We start from the raw sequence: 22,274 nt of genomic DNA, 5'->3' as shown, positions 1-22,274 counted from the left end.
CCTCAGCTTGCATTAACTAGCCACACACAAGGCATGCAAGCTCCACCCCCCCAGTCGTTCTTAGACTTCTTATTGGGTGAGCAACACACCCAAGCAACACAGTTAGAGCCTCCTTCCTCCCTGGCCGGCAGGGAGGGAGGGAGAGGAGCTTCTTCCTTTGAAATTTAAGGGACATCATTTAAGGGACATCTATCAATAAGGGACAGCAGTGGGACATGGCGCTGGAATAAGGGACTGTCCCTTCAAATAAGGGACACGTGACAGCTATGGAAGAAAGGGGAATACTGCTCATCATCTTAAATGACTGGGTGAACTGGCATTGCAGCGAGAGAGAGAAAGAGTGCAGAAGGAGGCTGCAGTTGGAGCCATCCTCCCCTAGGACTGACCCTAGACCCTAGACACTAGAGTTTAGGCAAAGTGGAGCAGTGTTATGAAAGAGCAGCCAGTTTGGGAGGAGAGGGGCTGGTGGTAGGATTGCCATATTTTGAAGAGCAAAAAAGAGGACACTTCCACTTTTAACTATTGATCACTATGACGACTCTACCCATGAAAAAGAGGATGTGTCCTGGAAAAAGAGGACATATGGCAAACCAACTAAGGTGTTCTGCTTCAGGTGTCAAAATAACTTAATTGTCCTCAGGCACCAGGCACTTTGGTTTGATGTGGGGCAGAGGCACCATTTTCTCCTCTGCCTCAGAAAGCAAAATGTCTTGGGCCAGCTCTGAGTCTGAGAGTCCTGACCCAAAAATGATTGTTTTAAACCTCATGCCAATTTGGCCTCATTGGGCTGTAGTACGTGGCTGGCGGACTGCAGCTATTACATGTTAGGCAAACCAGACTGACAGAAATGCTAATCAATCCAAGTATATTGTGTATTTGCAACCCATCTGTTTGGCTATTCACGATTTCAGTTCTCTGCTAACCTTAAGTCTTATTTATAGTGGCTGATGTTTCTGCTTTTTTTTCCATTTGCTAAATTACACATTCTTTCTGGATCCCAGGACCTCTTGAACCATGTCCTATTTCTTGGCTTCCTTTGCAGCTTCCTTTTTTGATTGAGATTATATGTGCTCTTGTTTTGCATCCCTAAATAGCTCCTATGTGGAATTTTAAAGTTTTTAATTTCCTCTCCTTACCTTTTGTCTCCACCATCTCATTTCCTCACCACCACCCCCATATGTCATCATAGCAGAAAGGCTGTTAATATATTTTTTTCATTGTTCAGCAATCTGTTGCTGTTCTTTGTGTGAAATGTACCACGCTGGTCCATATTTATAGTTTTCTTTGCAGCTATGCCATTTTTATTAAATACTTTTGAAATCATTTATTTTTCTGAGGAAAATGTTTCTTTGATCTCAGTCAACCCTTCCTCCCTTTCCTCAGTATTTTCACTCTGCTGTAAAACCCCCCCAAAAAACCCCACACATTTATCTATGGTTCTGTTCATTCTCCTATTTACTTACCACATTTCCTGTGCTAGATTTTTAGTCTGTGACACATATTATCTGAAATGCATGTGTGTCCTGGACTTGGTTATAAAATTCTACTTTTTGAAGCGGTTTTTCTTAAACCAGCCTCACACCAGCTAGAGTTCTTAAGGCATTGCTAATCCATCTCTAGCTATGCAAATACTTATAGACATCCCTGTTACATCAAGGCCCCTGGTGTGTACAAAAACAGAAATGAAGCTGACACTAATGATGCCATGCTGATGTATGGTGAAACACTGGAAAAACAACAGCCTCACCACACTTCAAAGTGGTAATGTGAACACACCCTCTGTGTTTGAACTCCACCAGAGTTTTCTGGTTCTGTTCAGAGCAGATTGGCACATTTCCCGATATGCCATGAATATGCTGCGACAGCAACCACAATAGTTTGGAGTGTAGATTCACTGGTTCAGATATAGCCACCTGTGTGAAGCTCTTAAATGTGTTGCAGCTACATGTGCTTGCAGATCACGTGTGCTGGTTGAGTAAATGTACAACTCATGTTAAACTAACCTGTAGATTTGGGATGGTGCAGAGACAGCACTGGAGAGGCGAAAGCAGAAGATGCTGGCCCAAGCTTTGCAATGAACATTCAACATCCAGAGTCATAAATGGTTCTGTATCAGTGCCATGTGGATATTTCTCTGGTGCTTCCTAATGCCTGTTAGTTCATGGGCAAGAGCAAACCTTGGAGGTAACACAGAGCTGCACCTCTTTATAGCTGCCAGTAGCTGTGAGGTTGGGTGTGAAGGGTGGCAGGAAGATTAGGGCAGGGTATATAAATCCAGGAGCCATCTGTTGGTGGCTGCTTGAATTTCCATTGCTCAAAAAATAGAAGACATTGCAAGATTTACAGTCGTCCTTGTGGTGTAATAAAGTCTGGAATCTGGTGATAGGTGAGAAAACAACACACAATTGAAAAGTCTCAAAAGGATCTGAAGAACATTTCTACACCAATTAGTGGGAATTTATCACTTATGCAACTGCAAATGATCTGCAAAGTTATTGGTACTAGTGTGTTAATTTTGGACCTCATAACTGCGTTATATAAAAATTGTTCTCTGTTGATCTTATTCCGTGGTTAATATTAGACGAGTTCCTCTGTAAGGTGACAGTGAAAAAAAGTATTCTTAGATGTATATCCCATAATTGCAATTGTTAAGTCCTTTTCCTTTTTGTTACAGAATTCAATAAAACATTTAAAAAACAAAACACCCAGGAGTCACCAGCAAATTAAAAATGGGACTTGAGGTCTGGTACCTGGATTGGTGAAGAGGATAGGAAGAGTATTCTTTTGCCTCCTCAGTAGCTGCCCTATTATACCAGGTAAAATTATTTGCCCCTTTAGCCTGGCATTATTTACGCTGAATAGCAGCAGCCCTCCAGGGCCTATTTCCCCCATCTGATCCTTTAAAATAGACATACCAGGGATTTGAACCTCTAACCTCCTGCTCTCAAAGTATGCGCACTAACATTAGCCGTCTGCCACGCACCCCACCCTGGCAACATGCTGCTGTGTGTAGGATCTAGCTAACCTCACTTTCTTCAAGGATGCCAAGCATTTTCCTGTTTCTCTTTTCTTCTCACTTCAATATATACCGTATTTTTCGCTCTATAAGACACACCAGACCATAAGGCGCACCTAGATTTTGGAGGAGGAAAACAAGAAAAAAATATTCTGAATCCCAGAAGCCAGAACAGCAAGAGGGATCTGGCTTCTGGGATAGCCTCTGGCTGTTCTGGCTTCTGGGATAGCTGCGCCAAGCCTCTTCAGGGCAGTGGGATGAAGGCTCCCCTTGCCCGAAGAGGCTGCGCGTGGCTAAGGCAGAAGCCAGGATAGCAAGCGGGATCGCTGCCCGGCTTATGGAATAGCAGCGCACAGCCTCTCCTGGGCAGCAGGATGAAGGCTTCCCCAGCCCAGAAGAGGCTGCGCGCGGCTAAGGCAGAAGCCAGGAGAGGTGCTTCGCTGAAGGGGCGCTGCGTAGCTCTCCCTCTCTGTGCAGCGCCCCTTAAGCGAAGCGGAAGGAGGAACAGAAGGAGCCCCTTCTGTTCCTCCTCCCGCTTCGCAGGACAGGCGCATCGCTGAAGGGGCGCTGCGCAGTTCTCCCTCTCTGCGCAGCGCCCTTCGCTCCATAAGACGCACTCACACTTCCCCTTATTTTTTAGGAGGAAAAAAGTGCGTCTTATGGAGCAAAAAATACGGTAATTTCCTTCTGGAAAGAAAAGTGATTTCTCAAGTTTTTGCAAGTGTTGCATGGAATGTGCAAGTGCCACTCAGTGTATGTGTGTGCGCGTGCGTGCGTAGCGGGTGGGGGAGTAGAAACTGTGACATCACTAACAGGGGGCCATCTTAATGTTTCGCCATCAGAAGCAACAAGACCTTTAACAGTGTGACACTTCAGCTCTCTCTAGCTCAAGTACCTGCAACTGCATTTGCTTAAATTCATCCCTCTCCTTGTTGCCTTCCTTGCTGTCAAATATATATGTAAGCTCCTTGGTGTCAGCGACCTGTATTATTATCATCAAGACCTGTAATGCACATCAATAGTGCCTTATGAAATAATCTCCTGCACCCATTATTATTATTATTATTATTCATGAAGTCTGCCATTTTACACAATACCCTCAGCATCCTAAAGAGAATCAAATACAAACACCAAAGTTTATTGTCAACCATCAAATATACAAAAAAAAATACATATGACACATACATGTGTGAGCACATGTCAAATCCTGTTTAACAACTGTACAAAAGAAGGAGGGGGGAGCGAGAAGGAGAGTGAGAAAGTGACCGGTGGTCTAATTATGCCCTCAGGCTTGATCACAGTGTTTTACAACTTGAACATCATTGCTTCCATCCCCTCACCGACTTCTGTTTAGTCTCCTCCCTCAGAGGGGTTTGGGTTCCCTTGGCAACAGGACAATTTGATAGCAGCTTTATATGTTATAGTTTTAGTGGGTATATCTTGCAAGAGTGGTGTGTACTGACATGACACTAACAACTCCACATACACTGTGGAGAGCTAGTGTATGTGGCTCCAAATAATGGGATGAAATTGGGGGTTGCAATGGATGACCTCAGGGTCCCTTCAGGCCCTGTGATGCTTGCTTGTAAGAGTGAGGTATGCCAAACTGGTTGGACTAGCATGGCTGCTGCTAATGACTCTGGTAATGTAGTCAAGAACCCTTAATGGAGAACCTTGTTAGGGAGATAGCTCTGTGTAGCTGGAGTCTTCCGGAAGAAAGAGCCATTCGTGAAGCAGGTCTTGCCTTCTCCCATGGGGTAATTCTGTACCTATGCGGAATATAAACAGTCCTAACTGTGACTCAGCTATACAGCTGCAAATAAAATGTTTGAAGGGTGTTTTAAGTGCGATATACACTAAATGGCGATGGTGAGCCTTATGGAAAATTCAATGTAGTTTTTAAAACGCTTTTTTTTTTTTTTTTTAAAAGCATTTTCAGAACTTTTTTTTATATGTGTGTAGATTCCACCCCAGTCAGAACATAGAGGGCTGAGCTGTTCTCCAGGAAATCCCAGTGGTGTTGGCAGTTTCTCTGGAAATCTGATGGGGAGCAGCAAACTCTGTTGATGGGTTCAGTTCTGTGAATCTCCACCTATGCTCCATCTGAATATATGTGTAAATAAAACATATATCACAAACTACCAATAAGTCTCTGGCAGCCTCTTTCTGAAGGAAACAAAATCCAGCAATGCTTCACCCCTGGGTTTCTCGCCAGTTGGAGAGTAGTAGGTTTCTGTGGCTTATACTGTATCTACCCTACATGTAACAGGAGGCAAGTGGTTATATGCTAGACCAAAGATATAACCTCCTCCAAATGTTGTTAGGCTAGATGTTGTTAGCTCAGTTGGTTAGAGTGTGGTGCTGATAACACGAAGGAAGCAGGTTCAATCCCTGCAGGTAGGGGACAGCTACATATTCCTGAATTGCAAGGCGTTAGACTAGTAGATTCTCAGGGTCTCTTCCAACTCTATGAACTTCTGGAGGAGCACCACCACATTGGCTATTCTGGTTCTAGATCTACTTTGCCCATTAAAAGTGCAACATATAAAGCAGTCCTTAAAGGAGGAGCCAGAAATCTATGAAACGACTTTGTCCGCTCTGCCTTCCCTCACCCCTTTTGTTCAGAGAGAGAGAGAGAAAGAGAAAGAGAAAGATCCAACGTGTTGTATCACCAGTCATGGCAAGTGGTAAGTTTAAGGTGAGGGAGGAAGCAAAACACGACACAAGCAATCACAAGATCCCCAAAGGAAAGCAAAATAACTCACAGGTGCAGTTATCAGTGGGTTCACAGGTTTCAAAACCATTGTAATATATCAGGCACTCAAAAGGCATACAGACTTCCCCAGCTACTACATTTCTGACCCGTGGCTAACCAGCCACCCTTCCAATCTCTTCCCAACGTCTTCTTTTCCACTAGAGTAGTGAAGACTCTCTCGTCAGCTGCTCCAAGAGTTATCGTAAGTCCCTCCCCCTAAGTGGCACATTGAGAATGTGGGGGGGGGGGAATGGCGGGGATCAGAACAGGAAAAAAGAACACAGCTAGATTAACTGCACAGACGTGGCCTCCCATCTCAGAATATGGCCTGTTCAAGGCTGACGCACACACAGCATTTTCTTTTACAGGGTTCACACAAGGGGTGAAGGGTTATCACAGATACATCCAGCAACAATCACGTGGTCACCAGAGAAGCTTGAAAAAGAATCATGGCAGTCCATGGGTATTCCAGTTTGACGCTTGTCAACTAACCACTTAAAAAAACACCCAAATCCTAGCCTGGGTAGCTTTTAAAAACAGTTTTAAGTCTAGTTTCCAGAAAAGCAAATTGCAAGGCTGTTTCTGCCTGCTCTGCTGCTGCTAGTAGCATTTCTTCTCGTGAAACTGTGCATCTTAAATGATGCAATGCCTTCTGTGCTTAGCACTATCCCTGGGGCCAGCAAAAACCACTGGCTAAGTGCAGGCAACCCTACAAAATTCACGTTACATTTATCTGTGAATGTGTGCTGGGAGAACAATTCAACCAGGCCTTTGGCAGATTAACAGTCTATGTCCTTTTAAATGTGTTTGGAGGAGAGGGGTTATTGGTTTGTTTTGCTCTTGTTCTTTATTTTATTTTATTTTTATATTATTATTATTTATTATATATATACCACCCTTCATCCGAAGATCTCAGGGCAGTTCACAAGAGAAACGTATTATGTGCTTTGTGGTTTTAGTCTGTATTTTTATGCTGCGTTTTACAAATTTGATTAATACAAATTTATACAAATTTATTTCATTTAAATTTAAATAATTAATAACAAAACAATTGGGCCTGTGGATTTGTGTGATCAAATCCATGTTTTATTTATGCGGCAATTGCTTCTTTTGACTGGTGGTACTACTGAATAATCATGCATAGGATTGTACTGTAAATACCAAGTGGTCCATGATATGCAGAGATTGGGCTGGGAACAGCAGGCTACTCTGCAAGCACTTGGGTCACTTACATCATTGCTGTTTAAGCCACAGAGGAGGAGGCACACACGGTTACCGACTCAGGATGAGAAAGGCTCGCCTTAATGAATTCAAAAACAGAAGAAATATTTTGACCTTAAATGTAAACATTGCAACAGGTTGGAGGAAAAAAACAGGGAGGGAAGGAGGGAGGCAAGCTTCTTCTTCAATGCATGCTTTATGCTTGACTTGGGAAATACTTAAGTATCCACATAATTGTGACAATCTGGAAAAAGGGAAAGAGTCTTGAGGGTGCTTCCCAACCACTGCTATTTGGGGGAGGCATTCACAGAGTGGCATATTCAGGCTACGCACCTAAAGCTGATTCACCTGCTTCTTGGAAAAGTAGGACTGGAAAGTGTGGAAACACGTGACATCGTGTGACCTCCCCACAAACAAATCAGAATGGATCCTCAAACATGGTTTTATGTTCTTCATACTTGCGTTCTAATCTCTCATGGTGAGAAGCCAAAGGGAGCATTTGCTATTGCTCTTTCTGGGAAAGAGACTGGGGAGGAGATGGGAGTTATAGAACTATGAAATAATTGAGCAATGTCTAGTCCAGAGCTTTCCAGACTTTTCATGTTGGTGACACACTTTTTAGACATGCATTTTGCAACACAGTAGTTCAGTTTTACCAGCAAATTAGAGGTTTAACTAACCCCTTTCCAGCCCCGGGAGGAGTGGAGGGAGCGGTTGCGTGACACACCTGCACACTGCAGCCGACACACTAATGTGTCGCAACGCACAGTTTGGAAAGCTCTTGTCTAGTCTCTACTACTCATTCCCCATTTGAGTGCTTAAAGTCAATGCACCGCAAGCATTGGAGAAAGTATGTCATGAGCATCTAAACTAATATCTAGAAAGCCAAAACGTAGATGCTGATCATTCTTCTGGTTTGATACTTTCCTCTCTTATTCTGCTACTCCTTTTCTCTCGTTTTCTGCCACCACTTATCTCTCTCTTTCTCTGCCTGAGGTCCAGCAGCCTGGATCTAATTGAAACCTCTGCTCAACACAGAAAATCCTAAAGTAGAGCACACCCAGAAAATGGCCATCTAGCCTCTGCTTTCACAGCGAGGAGGAGTCTTTATGGTTCCTTTCTTGAGCCGGGACATTGGATTGTCAGGAAGTGATCCTGCTGTGACCTAATGGCTGTTCTTCTTCTCATTTACCAGAAGGCTTATAACTGTTGGAAGCAATCTACAAGGGGTCAGCAGCAGGAGAGTCGACCTGCTCATACAATTTTGTGTTGCCTAATCCATTAAGAAGCTGTGTAGCATTAGAGCTCATTCGTGCATGCAAGTCCATTGTTTGATTATTACGGCCACATTGACACTATACATTTAAAGGACTGTGATGCCACTTTAAATAGTCATGCCTTCCCGCAAAAGAATTCTGGGAGCTGTAGTTTGGGGGAAGCCGTGGCTGTTTTAAATGTATGGTGTGCATGTGGCCTTCATCGCCAAATAATAGTGACTTGCCTGGGTAGAGCAGTCATCACAGATCAAAAAGACAGTGAGACTTCCCTATCATATCACACATCTCTTCCAACACCATGCTTTTGAATGGAAGCCATTCACATGATCAGCTGCGAGTCATCAAGTGATAACACCGTCAAGTGACAAGAAATCAAGTAAAAGAACATGCATGTGCGAATCAGCCCTTAGAGGAAGGGAAGAGATGGGAAGAGCAGCTCCCGTAGATAAAGGGTTAGGTAGGAAAGTCAGAATTTTCTGGTTGCCACTTATGCGTTGCCTCTTTAAAAGCTATAATAAAGTATAAAACAATGGATTCTTTTTTTAAAAAAAGAAAAAGCTGTTAAAAGAATTTGGAATCTTAAGTCCCATTAAAAATGAACAGAACTGTGCAAATCACACAGCATTTCAAATGGCTTCATATCTGGGGTGGAATGTTGGATTATCGTAAGGAGAAGAGAACCCGAACCTAGAATTTAGGCCTTTGTTGAATTAAGGAATCTGTTGGCAAAGGGCTGCCTTACTAGTGAAGGCTGGAGATCAGAGGCCAGAAGGCAGAAAAGTCAGTGGAACTTCCTGGTGGTTGCATGCAAAGACTAAAGGAATATTGGCTTGTGTATTCCAAGACAATCAATGGCTTCTCATGGGCAAATACCGCCACTACCAAGCAAATTTTAAAGCCTTCAGAATCCTGCTTGTCAGAGCCCCCTTATCAAATCAATGATGGCACCAGCAAAATGGGAAGGGGGGGAGCAATGTTGGCAATACCAGTTCCACCAACAGTTTCCCATTCACAACATCAGCCCCTGGCCTTCATCACACTGTTGTTGGGCTATGGCCTACCGCTCCTTAACACACACACACACACACACACACAGGCCGTCTTTTTGGAGGGCCTTGCCACTCACGGTATGAATCAGAAAGAGTTTTACTGAAACAATGAAAAAACACAGTGTCACAATTTTCTTTGAAGTTCAGAAGGTTTCCCTGTCCCTTGCACACATGCACACACACACACACACAGCTCTCTCCCCAGACCAATTCAGACTCCAGGATGTTTTTGTATGGGGATAAAGATCTCCCGTGCTGCCTCATTCCTTAAGTAGAATGGAGGAAGGGGAAGTAGCTTTCATGCTCCTTTGGTAGGGACAAGGACCTCTCACGCCTTCATCCTCTCCTCACAGACGTCAAAGCTCCACTTGGCTGCCCCTCCATGGACCTCAACCAGTTTTTCATCCCAGTGGATGATGTTGCCTCGCAGGTGGGCCGTGCAGTTGGCTAAGCCCAAAATCTCTGCCGGGGTCAGGACATGATCCCACATGTTGAACTGAGAAATTTCACCAACGAAGGCCTGAGTGGCATCAAATCTTCCACCCAATGCATCCTGCAGCATCGTGTTGGAGAAAAGGACAGACAAACAAAGGGCAGCCAATAAGATAGAGAAGAAAAATATATACAAGAAATTGAATATGAGGCCTTCCATGGGCTCTGCTGAACTATGGGCCCTGCCACACTGCCAATCCTCTGCAAGTGACAACGTTGGGTCAATTGGTTTCCAAGGAGTTCAGGACCCTGTTTCATTCTCATCTTTCCTTAGCAGTATGGCACAGCAAACTATGGAATAGCTTTGCTCTCTCCCCACCCTCTGCAACTTTCTGCATGTCCAGTTTTTGCATTCAAATGCAAATTTCCAAGTGCTTCCATGCAGCAGTTTATTGTGCAAGCAATAATGCGAGCTTTGCATCACATCCACACAGCACTATCTTCTGACACAGTTTCCTGTTTAATCAAGATTCTCCACTTCTGCCCGAAATCCCCCAAGTAAAAATCAAAACAAAAATGTAGAAATTGTACATCTGGACTGAATATGGGGGCAGTGGTGGAACATAGGGTGCCATTTGGATGAAGGTGGCATCATGTGGGCGCTGCACAAAACTTGCATGCCAGAGCAGCACCAAGTTCACAATAAGCTGCCATGCAGACACATTCTTAGAATTTTAAGAAATTTCTGTGGGCATTTTTTTGGAACCACAATTCTATTAAAGACACACTGCAAATCCAAACCAGAATCCCTGTGTGGTTATAGGCTTCAAGGACAACACATGTGGCATGTCCAAGAGACCAGCTGGGGATCTCTTATACCCAAGTTGTCAAATTTTGTTCCTTTGAGCCCAAAACTTGGGCAGGTCCTTGAATTATGTTTAAGTTAACTACTGCAAAGACAATACATGGATTAGACTCACCTGCTCCTGGCCCAAGATGATCACACCATGAGGTTTGACCGGATGCCAGGATGCCAGGTTATCACCGGCCCCACGCTCCTCCCCATTTTCATATGCTGACCATATGCCATCTCGTGTGATCCAGGTCAGGCAGATGTGGTGCCACATCCCAGACTTTAGACTCATGGGCAGCTGAGCCACCTGACAACAAAACAGAAAAGTGCCTTAAAATGAACACTGCAAACAGTTTTTTGGAGGGAGTCTCCCACTGATGTATTTTAGCATCACCTTCCCCAAAACTGATGAGGAGCACATTATGTCCTTTCTTGCTGGCTGCAGAACAGGAGTGGGTGACACATGCCTTTCTCCAAGCCTCTCTCTCTTAGGCCCTTCCCCAGTCCTGGTCTATGCCATCCTTGAGTGCTCTTTCCTGAATGTGATGATTCCTCCTAGCTGGGTGGGTGGAGAGATGTGTAGGTATAAGCCTCTGATTTATACTGTTCAAAGGTAAAAAGCACATCCACTGCTCCACTCACTTTTGCCTCTAGCCCCACCCCCCACCACAGGGGCATGCAGCCCTCCAGCCTCCTGGCACCATGCCTGAAATTTGGAAGTAGTTTGAACTCTGACCCAATGGGATGCTTCAGCCTATGCTGGTCCATCATCTTCCCGGGTGACAGGGACCAGTGCGGCACCAGCATTGCTTGCAGCAACAACATGGTCAGTGTCTCCTGTTCACTATGACCCTGTCTGGAAGGAAATGTACCTGCCACTGCCTCTCCCCACAATCTTGGCTGCACGTGCCAGGAGTCCTGAACCTGTGACTCTGAAAGTACTTACCAGGTGGAGTCTTGGGTTTGAACCCATTCCCTTCCACTTCATTTTAACGAGGCTGCTAAGAAGTGAGCAGGAAGGAGTCATGTATATCCAGGGCTCCCCCCCCCCCCCAGCCAGAACTCACCAGAACTCAGTTCTGGCACTTCTCAGGTGGGCACCATTGCCATTATAATAGAACAAGGGAGGTGGTGAGTTCTGGCACCTCTTTTTCTAGAAAAAATACACGGTATATATCTGTATCTCTCTAGATTCATTAATTACAGTTAGCTCTTGTTTTCCGAGCTAATGTCATTTTTCCTAATGGAGTGGGGCCTTTTCTCAACATAAGGAAGGTTAGTACGTGTGTCTTCCAGATGCCCATGACAAAGTCTTCCTTCCCTCCTTACCTTGTCATTGATTATCAGCTCCATGGGGTTATTTCCCCACTCCAGCAATACAAGCTCATTGGACTGTCCTGGTACCGAGTAGGAGAAAGGGGTGCCCACCCCTGCCGGGCCCTTAGATTTCAGCCACATGCAGACTGTGAAAGCATAAAGCTCAGGCAAGCTCTTCTTCATCCGCGCATACATATAGTTGTTTCGTACGGGGATGGTGACTTTGAACGCTTCTGGGTTGTTGAAGGCTGTAGTTTCTGGGTGCATAACAGAGAAATGGGGGGGGGGGAGTGTCAAGAAAGACTACAGGGATAGCAGCTGAGAAGAACAAAAGACCACAGACTCCAGAAATTCAAGTCAGGCCTTGCCAATACTGCACAACAACACCACTGCAAAAATGGGTTCCAGTTGTTATTGAACTTGGGTCATCCAATGAACCTGACCGTTCATTGACACATTGGGTAATGATTGGCAGCTTGGATGGCTCAATTTGATTTATTAGGCTTGCATATTGCTTTACCTGCACACAAAAGTCTGGAAGTGATTTACAATGATTGTATAAGATCCAATAAAATATGATCAAACAGATGGCACAATATGCAATATCAGCATTCCTTGCGTATATTTAACTCTCCCTGTGTTTATTTTAAAGGGGGTTCAGCAAGTTAAGTTTGCCAGTGGCTGCTGCTTAGTTATATTATGATGACTATATGAAACCTCCAAATTCAGAGGCAGGGTGCCATTGTGTAGTTTTTACCCCTGTGTAGATTTCGGGAAACTAATGGGCTAGTTTGTCATGCTTGTCATTCATAAATTCGTGTGTCTGGAACGGACTCAGGAAATACATATCTAACAGGCAATCACATATATGTAGCAACTTTGGAGCCCTTAGATTTGGCGCTCTTCCTTCCCAGGACTGACCATGCTCAAGCTCAGTGACCCGGTTCTGGAGGGCATCCAGCTCCTTCTCTACATCTTGCTGTTGCAAGTCGTGGTTGTTGGGGACAGATGGCCGGTCTTTCTCCAGAGCTAAAATCTTGGAGAGGATCTGCTCCTCCAGTTCTTCCATCTTGTTATGGATTGTCTCTTGGGCTGGCACAGGAGCAGAAGTAGCATTCATTCGGGCTGGAATATCCTGCTGCGCACAAAGGAAAGATATATGATATATGGGAAACAGTGTGTGTGTGTGTGTGTGTGTGTGTGTGTGTGTGTGTAATATCTCACACAAAAAGTATCCAGGCAAAACATGTTAACCCAGCAAGAAAAACAGGGCCATGTTCTCAGGGTGTTTCCAGGCTATTGCTGTTTTGGGGTGGGATTCTATCCATAGCTGTCAACCGTCCCTTATTTGGCGGGAAACTCCCTTATCCCAGCGCCATGTCCCGCTGCTGTCACTTATTGATGATGTCCCTTAAATTTCTCGGGTTTCATGCTCGCCCGGCTCAGGAGGGAAGCAGCAGCTTGAGGTCCTCTACCATGAGAGAGCGCGCGCGCACAAGCTGCCGTGTCTCCGCCTCTCCCTTTTCCCCCTCAGGGGCGCGTCGTGAGGAGACGGGTGGCGGTGGGCGGGCAGGCAGCCCCTCTCTTGCGAGACTTCCACCGTGCTGCCAGGGGAAGCCGGAGGCAGCGGCGGCGGCTGAGGAGGCAGCCTGAGGGAGGAGGAAGAGGAGGGGATGGGGAGGGACGCAGAAGGGCAGTGCTTCAGCGGCCACTGCGGTGCTGCAACCACCTCATGCCGGGCTTGTGGGTCGCATGGGCGAGAGTCTCTCTCCCTCCCCCCTCTCTCTCGGGCGGGGAAGGGCTGATGGAACTCCTCATGCCAGGACAACGGCAGCCCCGACGTGCTGCTTAGCATACCCTCCAACCAGTGCAGCATCTTAATGTAGTGATTTCCCCTCTGCATCCCTTTCATAACTCTATTTTTATAAATCATTTGTCCATCCATAGTTCAAATTTTTACTACAAGTTTTCTGTCAATCCTACCAATGTATGTAACTCTTTACAATAGCTTTTCAACTAAATTATAAACTTTCCCCATTCTTAATAAAGAGGTCCTCTTCCTGGTTTCTAATTCTGCCTGTAAGCTTTGCCATCTAGACATCGTTCATCAGCTTTGTCTGCCACTCTTCTTTGGTGGGAGTTGTAGACCCTTAGGATCATCTAGTCCAACCCCCTGCAAAACACAGTCAGTCGCAGCAAAAGCAGCATGGCTCCATCAGTGCTGGATTTCTGTATAAGCTAAGCAAAATCCCTTATTTTGGCTGCTGATCCCTTATTTTCGAGGCTGCTGGTCCCTTATTTTCAAATCTGTAAGTTGACAGCTATGATTCTATTATATACTGGTAAATTTAAACTGAAGTTACCATTGATAGGGAATTCTTGTGCAACAAACCTTCTTCCCCCAAAGATCAGACTTTTTGTGATAAGGAAAGTGAAGGGGAAATGCTGCTTTGGTGCAATGTCATCTAACGTATCCTGCAAACGCACCAGAATGAATTACCAATGTCGTCTAACTTCCCTGCAAACAAATCAGGATGAATGCTCAATAATCAGGTTGTCTGGAAGTACCCTCAGAGGCCACACCCACACCGTGCATTTAAAGCACATCCAACACACATTTAAAACACGTCGCTTCCCCACCCCCAAAGAATCATGGGAACTGTAGTTTGTTAAGGGTGCTGGGAATTATAGCTCTGTGAGGGAGCAGCAACCACTCGCAAGATTCTTTGGGGGAAGTTGTGTGCTTTAAATGTGCTTTAAATGTGTGTTGAATGTGCTTTAAATGGATGGTTTGGGTCACTCAAACCAAGAACCTTTCTGTCTAGGCACTGATGCCCCTTGCGGTGAACCAGACAGGTCCAGCCTAGCCAGGTGTTTCTGAGACAGAAAACAGTCCCATCTATGAGAGAGAGAGACCCTGATTCAACCTCTGACACCCCATCTAAATGGGTCACGTAATAGCAGGTGATGAGCCAGTCCTCTGCCTGAGGTTCCCATGAGCCACAGTCAGTCAGAGAAGGCAATCCTGATCTAGATGGGCTATTGGTCTGGCTGTACAAAATAGCTTCATACAGCTTAGAGACTGGAGGAGGAAGAAGTTGTTGTTAATGGTTTTATTTTTAGCTGCCTTGGAAGTCAGCAACCATCACTCGAAACTCAAACAAGCTCCGTATCTCTCCCTTGAAGAGTTTTCTTATACAACATGGAACGTGTCTGTATAATGACTCTTCCTTGTCTTTCCACGGGATTCAATATGGAGAAATGAGTCAGTGGGACTCCGTTCTCTCAAAGGACACTTTTCTCGTAAAAAAGAAAGAAAGAAAGGAGCAGTCAGGCATGGAGAGAAACGGGATCACAGTTTTTCCCTAATGAGGATGAAGAAGTGTGCCTTTTTTCTGCCGCTTCGAGGCAACGCCTGTCATTTTGACATTACATAGTAGTTCTGTAATCCTCTTAGAGCTCTACGAACTGTGTGAGTCTGTGTGCTGAGAGGTCACAGCAGGTATTACACAGCTACGGCAGGGAGCAGCACCCACAGCTGGAGGCAAGTCCTCCTTATTGTCCGCCCACGCCAACCTGCCAGGGCGCTTGCGCAAAGGGAATCCCAGGTTTTAAAGCTAAAGGTTTGTGTTCTGTCCGCCAGTGGCAAGTGTGATGAATTCAATGCTGTTTCCATGCTGGGGTTAGGTGCATCCTTTCAACACACCCAAACTCTATCAACCTTTAAGACAAACAGCCATGCCTTTGGGTAGAAATGACCACTGTACCATTTACACTATGGCAGTGGCATACCATGCATTGCCAGCACCCGGGGCAAGGCAAGGATTTCACCCCCTAACCTCATTGCGGGCATCGTGCAGGAGGCAACAGGCAGACTTCGCTCACTTGCACCCCTGAAATGGCACCTCCTGTTTCTCCAAAGACAGTCCTGGGTTGGCTGGCAAGGAAATCTGCCTGATGAGAAGGTCCTGCTTGCTTGAGAAAAGCGCTGCTCTGGATCAAGTGTCATTTGTGGGAGAAAGAAAGCTTACATTTTCTGTGACTTGTAAAACCACATAGATCACTGCCCAGAAAACCCCGAGTGGTATATAAACAGACCAATGAGCAGGTAAGCAAGCTGCGCTCAGAGAGCTTATCTGAGAGTATACACACACCATATATTTGAAGGCCATTTAAAGCTCATGACTTCCCCCAAAGGATCCTGGGAACTGTAGTTTGCTAAGGGTGCTGGGGATTGTACGTGGGGTGAACTACAGTTCCCAGAATTCTTTTGGGGGGGGAATCATGTGCTTTCAGTCTGGAGCTTGCCTTTCCTCCTGGGCTGTGCTTGGGGGTTTTGGTGGAAGAACGGAGTCAGGAAGTTCCCATGATCTAAGGAAGAGGAGAGAAGGGAGGCATGACTCAAGTAGTCATGCAAGGCAAGGAGAGAGCAAAAGAGAAGGGATGGAGAGGCCAGGGGGAAGGGGCCTTCTCTCCTCCCCATGACATTTCACAGGCCATTAGTCATTGCCTATTCCTCATTGTTGCCATCAGGACGAACCTTAGCCTTTTTGCCAGCCGGTGTGAGAGGAGAGACGTGAAAGCCAAAAGGTTTGGGGGAGATCTCCGTCTTTGAGGACTCCCTGTTGTGCTCATTTATTACAGCGAAAGCTCATCAAAGGAAACAGGCCTATTATTCCACCACATTTCTGCCCTTTGATGAGGTGCTCCTAGAGCCCTTGCCTCCTAATTACTGCGAGGGCTGCTTATCTCATCATTATTTCAGGCTGTGTTCCCTCTTATGCCAAGTGAAAAAGCAAGCAGCCCCCCTGCCTGTAATTCCTCATAAGTTAATAGGGTACATCCATTGAAAACCGTGTTTTGTCTGTTATGGTGGTGGAGCTTTCTAAAGGGAACTCAGGTAGCAAAAGTGAGGCTCCACAAAGGAGGGGGTGAGCCTGGAGGCAGAAAAGGTTTCAGCCCACTCTGAGTAAGTTGCTCACCTGAAATGTTCAGGGGTGCTGTAACTTCTGCCCCGCCCTGCAGACTTATTGTCAAGAGGATACCCACAAAACTATTGGGTTCCCCATCCCAGGGGAGAGGATATTCACAAAACGATTGGGTTCCCCATCTCAGCATTATTTTACCGTGCTCCTTGGATGCTCACCCTTTTGATTCTAGGAATTCAAAAATGTACACCTGAAGAAGAGGCTCCCTGGTGTGAAATGTGTATGTGAAAGACAAACTCATGCTCAGCTCTTACACTCCCAAGTTGGCCTGAGATGAGGTCATTGCGCTAAAGGCCTCTAGATAATCACAGCTTAATTCATTACTTGGGGAGAGGCCATCTGAGAGTATGACCAGCTCAGGTGAGCTGAGCGGCAAGGAGGGAAAACGTGCTAGTTCAGAACCGGCCTGCGTTGTCAACTGTGCTTTACTTTCTCTGCCCTCGCCTCTCAATACAGGTAACACAGTTTCCTCAGTTGCCTGTTTATCTTGCTTTTATGTAAGTGATCTGTGTCAGTCGCTTGCTGCCTTCCAGATGCTTTTATGTCTGCCCTAGTTTCCCAGCTGAACTTTCTAAATACCTTTTAGATTTGCAACTATGGATACCCGGGAAATGCTTTGTTTCATTTCTATCCTGTCCTTCTCCCTTCCGTGGGCCCAAGGCAAGTTACACATTCAATGGAACACTCTATCCATTAAAACAATGTAAGAATCGGGAATGAAGCACCATAAAACCCTTTAGTGTAGCAAAATCAAAACCATCTCAGAGGGGAAGGAGCTCCACAACTGCAGTGCAGCCATGAAGAAGGTCTTATCCTTTGTAGCTACCAACCTAATTCCTAAAGAAGGCAGTATTGGTGTCCTACCAGGGCTGTTTTAGCAGAGGGCCTGAATAATCTACATGAACATGACTGCACTGCATGATGAGGATCTTGGCTGTAGATGGTTGAGCTCTATGTTGTGGTTCACCATAGGAGCTCACTGGAAGGGGAGGGGGAAGAAGAGGAAGAATAACTTTATTCATTTCACATAATTTATGCTCCACTTGATTGTAAAAAACCTCAGTGGTTTACAAAGAAGAAGAAGAGGAAGAGGAAGAGGAAGAGGAAGAAGAAGAAGAAGAAGAAGAAGAAGAAGAAGAAGAAGAAGAAGAAGAAGAAGAAGAAGAAGGAAGAAGAAGAAGAAGGAGAGCTGGAGGACAGTGGGTGAGCCAAGGAAGTCTGGTGGAAGGAGATTCTTAGTTGATGACTGTAACAGCTGTCAGCATCTATTGCTATACAGTCACCCAGAGGCTTCTGTGTATGAGGATACTATCATTCATGAGCTCATGTGTGAACCAGGGTTGCAGCTTCCTGAGAGTCAGTCCTGTTGGACCGCTGTGTGTCTCCATTGTGATCACTGCTACGTGTGGAATGGAGACATATGTCTGACACATGAAGTAAAGATGTGCTCTGGAGACGCAGTTGCCCAAGGCTCATGTGCATTCTCAGTGACATGCTTCCCTGCCATATATGTGGCACAGAGACATGTGAACAAATGGGAGCTTGTTTTTTCCTGTAAGATGGGAAGCAGCCCTCAACAAGTAAAAGAGAAATTATTTGGATTTGCTTGGCATCTGTTATGCTGCATGTAACATTTATAGGGCTGGTTATGTAAGTGTGCTGAGCAGTGGATGCTGCAAGCACATTGATTCTTTTTTAGCCTCATCTCCACTTTAACTTTGGAAGTTCAGGGCAGTTTACATGGAGTTCCCAGGGAGATTCCCATCCTGGAAGATCCAGGATAGACCTATTTCACTTTAACAATGAAACAGCATCACATGTCCTCAGACCATGTTCCCAAATGTGGTTGAGACAGAGCATAAGAAGATAAGAGCCTGATACATCAGGCCAATGGCTAGCTTGGCATTCTGTTCTTACAGTGGCCCATACGAAACCCTCAAGTGGGACCTGGGCACAGGAGCCCTCTCTCCTCCTGTGTTTTCCAGCAACTGGTATTCAGAAGCATTATTGCCCCTGGCTGTGGAGGGAGAGCATAGCCATAATGGGCAGTAGCCTTGGTAGCCTTATCCTCCATAACTTTGTCTAATTCTCTTTTGGAGCCATCCAAATTGGTGGCCATCACTGCCTCCTGAGAAATCGAGGACCGTGGTTTAACTATGTGCTGTGCGAAGAAGTACTTTGCTAATATATCTGTTAACATACCATTCTGTTTCCTTGGATGCCCGTGTTAAAAGTGTGTGTGATGTATGAAGTGGCCTTGAGACTCCGAGGAAGCTATAATCCTTGTTCACACATGAGCTTATCCATGACCTTTCCACATCATCAGAAGGCACAGGGTGACTGCAACAGCTATCAATTTTGATAGGAGCTGCAACTGTTCATTCACCATGAGCCCCTTTCCAGACATTTTGCACTGCTTTCAGGGGTTACAGAGCTTAGCTCCAGAACTTATTTGCTTAGCCCTCCGAGCTATTCTACGTACCAGAGCTCAGTCTGGGAACATTTAAATTAATAATGAAGGACTAGAGCAATCCTGCAGGGAGTGCACACAAGTTCATTGCTCTGACACTACACTGCTCAGCACACAAATAGACCACTCCTGAGCAGGTATTTGTGAGCCAGCTCTCAGCTCTAGCTGTTAAACTTCTGCATCTCAGGGGGCTGAATTAGAAGACCCTTGTGGTCCCTTCCAACTCTACAGTTCTATGATTTTAAGCAACGCAATGTGGAGGGGGACCCAATTTCCTACTGAATTGGGTTCCTGTCCTGGGTCTTTGTTTTGCCTTGTTTGACCCTGAATGAATAAAGACAAACTTGCAAGCTTTTTATTCAGCAAGAGTTGGGTGCCATTAGATGATCTTTCCACTCACTCCAACTCTATCTTACTAAGATGAAGAGCTGCATTGTTCCTGGACCCATGGGAACTGGCTGAATTTCCCCCCTCCAGTTCTCTAAAATCAAGGAACGCTTCAGGTAACACTTTTGTGATTAATCATATCAAGGTTTTCAAAAGTGATGTGGGAACCAAACCATTGCCTCTGTAGGGAAAATAAGGCATGGAGTGTACTGTGGAGTACAAAAGGGCTTGGATGGTGCCCTTTCCAAAAAGAGAGAATTAACAGGAAAACGCTTCATCAGGAAACGAGAGGAGGGCAATTGTGCTCCTTTATCCCCATGCCTCTGTGGGGAGCAAAGAAGAAGCAGCAGCTTCAATTGCAATTATGACAACTGAATCATCGGCATTAACAAGAGATATGTGAGGTCATTGGCTCTCTCCTGCCTGGTTCAAACCCTGGATTGGTTTCTTTGGTAAGCGGCACTGTTCTAGTTTTAATTCACTCAACGCCCAAGACTCATGCTGTGTCCCCGAGAGGCTGTTCCTCATTGTATTAAATTAGCTGGCCACTGGGGAGATGCTTCCGGGTCTCCACACACACCTTCGCTCTGCTCTGCTTTTGCCCCCATTACATCTGGGCTTTTTCCCTGCAGGATATGAGATGCACAGAATGTGGCCTGTCCAAATGCCATCCAGGTAGAGAATAGAGAGATCCACAAAGAAAAGAGACAACTGGGAGAACTGAGCAGTGACAGGGACAGATGAAGAGGAAGGATAAAAAAAAGTCATTATCCCTGCCCTCCCTTTGGGAATGGCAAAGGGAGACATGATTCCTGATAAGAGCTCATGTTTGCAGATGGTTCAATTGTGCTGCCTGCTGGTGGTCCCTTTTTTTGTTTTGCTATTGATGCTGCCAAGCGACTGGAAAGGTTTTCTGATCCATGGAGTCTGGCTGGTTTTGACAAAGGGTGCAGAGATACTGTCTGCTGCACCCTTTGATTGTTCCAGTTCTGGATTTAAATGCCATGTCCCTGTTTTTCATGTATGACTCCATCTGTTAATAGAATTTTCGCTTTTGTTACTCTTGTTAGCGTCAAGGCAATCTGTCCTACATCGAATAATGAAAGGCTTCTTTACCTCCACCCCATCTCATTCCGTTTTCTGTCTCTGTAATCTCTCTTTTCCCTTTCTCATTTCTGTCATTGCCCTTACTAAATGAATTTCTTGCTCCTATACAGTTCGTTTTTCTTCCTTCTGCTCGCCAGTACCCTAATTTCCTATCATTATTAAGGAACTACAGTCCTGGCTCTTACACTGCCAAGGAGATGAACAAGATTTGTGCCTACATATTCCAAGTATTCGTGTTATGCCACCAAAGATTACTTCTCCCTTCGTGATAGCTGCAAGGGAAATTCTATCAACTTTCCCTGCTTTTCCTGACAGCTGAATCAATTTGGGCAGGTCTAAGCACTGCCCTTTAATGGCACCCAAAACAGGCCATTGGAGACTGATGTTTCAAGTCTACATTGTGGTTTTACACCCCCACCCCCCAGCTCTGCCCCAGTGCCAGCAAACATAGAAGAACAAATGGTTTAGAATGAAAAAATGATCTATAAATTTAGATTACAGTATATTAATTTGCTCCAGTGAGCTTATGGCTAGTGACCAAAGGCCCAGAGTCACACCAAAAGAAAGTGAATTGAAAATTCATTAAAAATTATTGGCAAATTGTGGAAAGTTGTAAATAGTAATGAAAGCTAACTATATAAAAATGCTTACATTAATAAATGAAACAAGTACTGTGAGGCTACTATGAGCACTAAACAAAGGAAATATATGAAGAAATTATAAACGAAAAATGAAATACAAGAAAACAATTATCCTTCTAAACACCCTCCCTACAGTTCTGTTAACCGAAAAGCAATAGGAAAGTTTCACTTTCTTATAAAGGCATTCTAAAACAATGTAGAAAAAGTTACTTAAGATTTTAAAGTAAGAGACAATGGGCTTTGTGGAATAATGAGTCAAAGGTCCATATCTACCAGACTTGGTGTGGTAAGGTCAACCTGTTTCCACTGGAAGATTCTCGAGCAAAAATAAACCATGAGGATTAGGAAAAGGAATAAAAGGAGAACCCTAAGAAAAATCTAGGCTCTATGAGATCTATCCTGACAGTACAAGTCCCCTCTTAGCACAGAAAATTTTCCCAGAGAAATGCAAAAAGCACAGATCTACTCTCTATCTCCCAAGCTAGCACACCTTCAGGGAAGGTGCTGTTGTGGGAATAAAGATTAACCACATAGGCTAAATATTGTAAGACAACATTCAGAGAGAGAAAAGTGTCCTCCCCACTCTCCAATAAAATGCTCCAGTTCTTTATGTGTTTCTCTAATATAAAATTCTTTCACATCAAACATTTCCCCACATTCTGATAGATTCTCCAAAATTCTGTGTCTTCTTTGTTTCTCATCCTTTCGTTGCAACTTGCCTTTCTTATCAAATCTAAGCCATAAATTCTGCCTGAGCTTGG

At 44.9% G+C, this 22,274-nt stretch overlaps 1 protein-coding gene across 2 annotated transcripts in view; it reads right to left on the bottom strand.

The window, feature by feature from the left end:
• Positions 1-4,133: 4,133 nt before the first annotated feature.
• NPTXR (neuronal pentraxin receptor) overlaps positions 4,134-22,274 on the bottom strand; it is a 30,336-nt gene continuing 12,195 nt past the window's right edge. The window contains exons 2-5 of one of the 2 annotated variants that reach the window (XM_028746707.2): positions 12,842-13,058; positions 11,933-12,177; positions 10,731-10,910; positions 4,134-9,871 (exon numbers count right to left, since the gene is read on the bottom strand). In XM_028746707.2, the coding sequence (XP_028602540.2) occupies positions 9,647-9,871; positions 10,731-10,910; positions 11,933-12,177; positions 12,842-13,058 (867 nt within the window). In that variant the 3' untranslated portion in view covers positions 4,134-9,646. The remainder of the gene's footprint in view (positions 9,872-10,730; positions 10,911-11,932; positions 12,178-12,841; positions 13,059-22,274) is intronic. The other variant, XM_028746708.2, reaches the window with a different exon arrangement.

Source organism: Podarcis muralis, chromosome 10, assembly GCF_964188315.1.
Source record: "Podarcis muralis chromosome 10, rPodMur119.hap1.1, whole genome shotgun sequence".
NCBI lineage: Eukaryota > Metazoa > Chordata > Lepidosauria > Squamata > Lacertidae > Podarcis > Podarcis muralis.
Note: the sequence above shows the minus strand (reverse complement) of the source record. Positions and strands in the feature narration are given on the sequence as shown.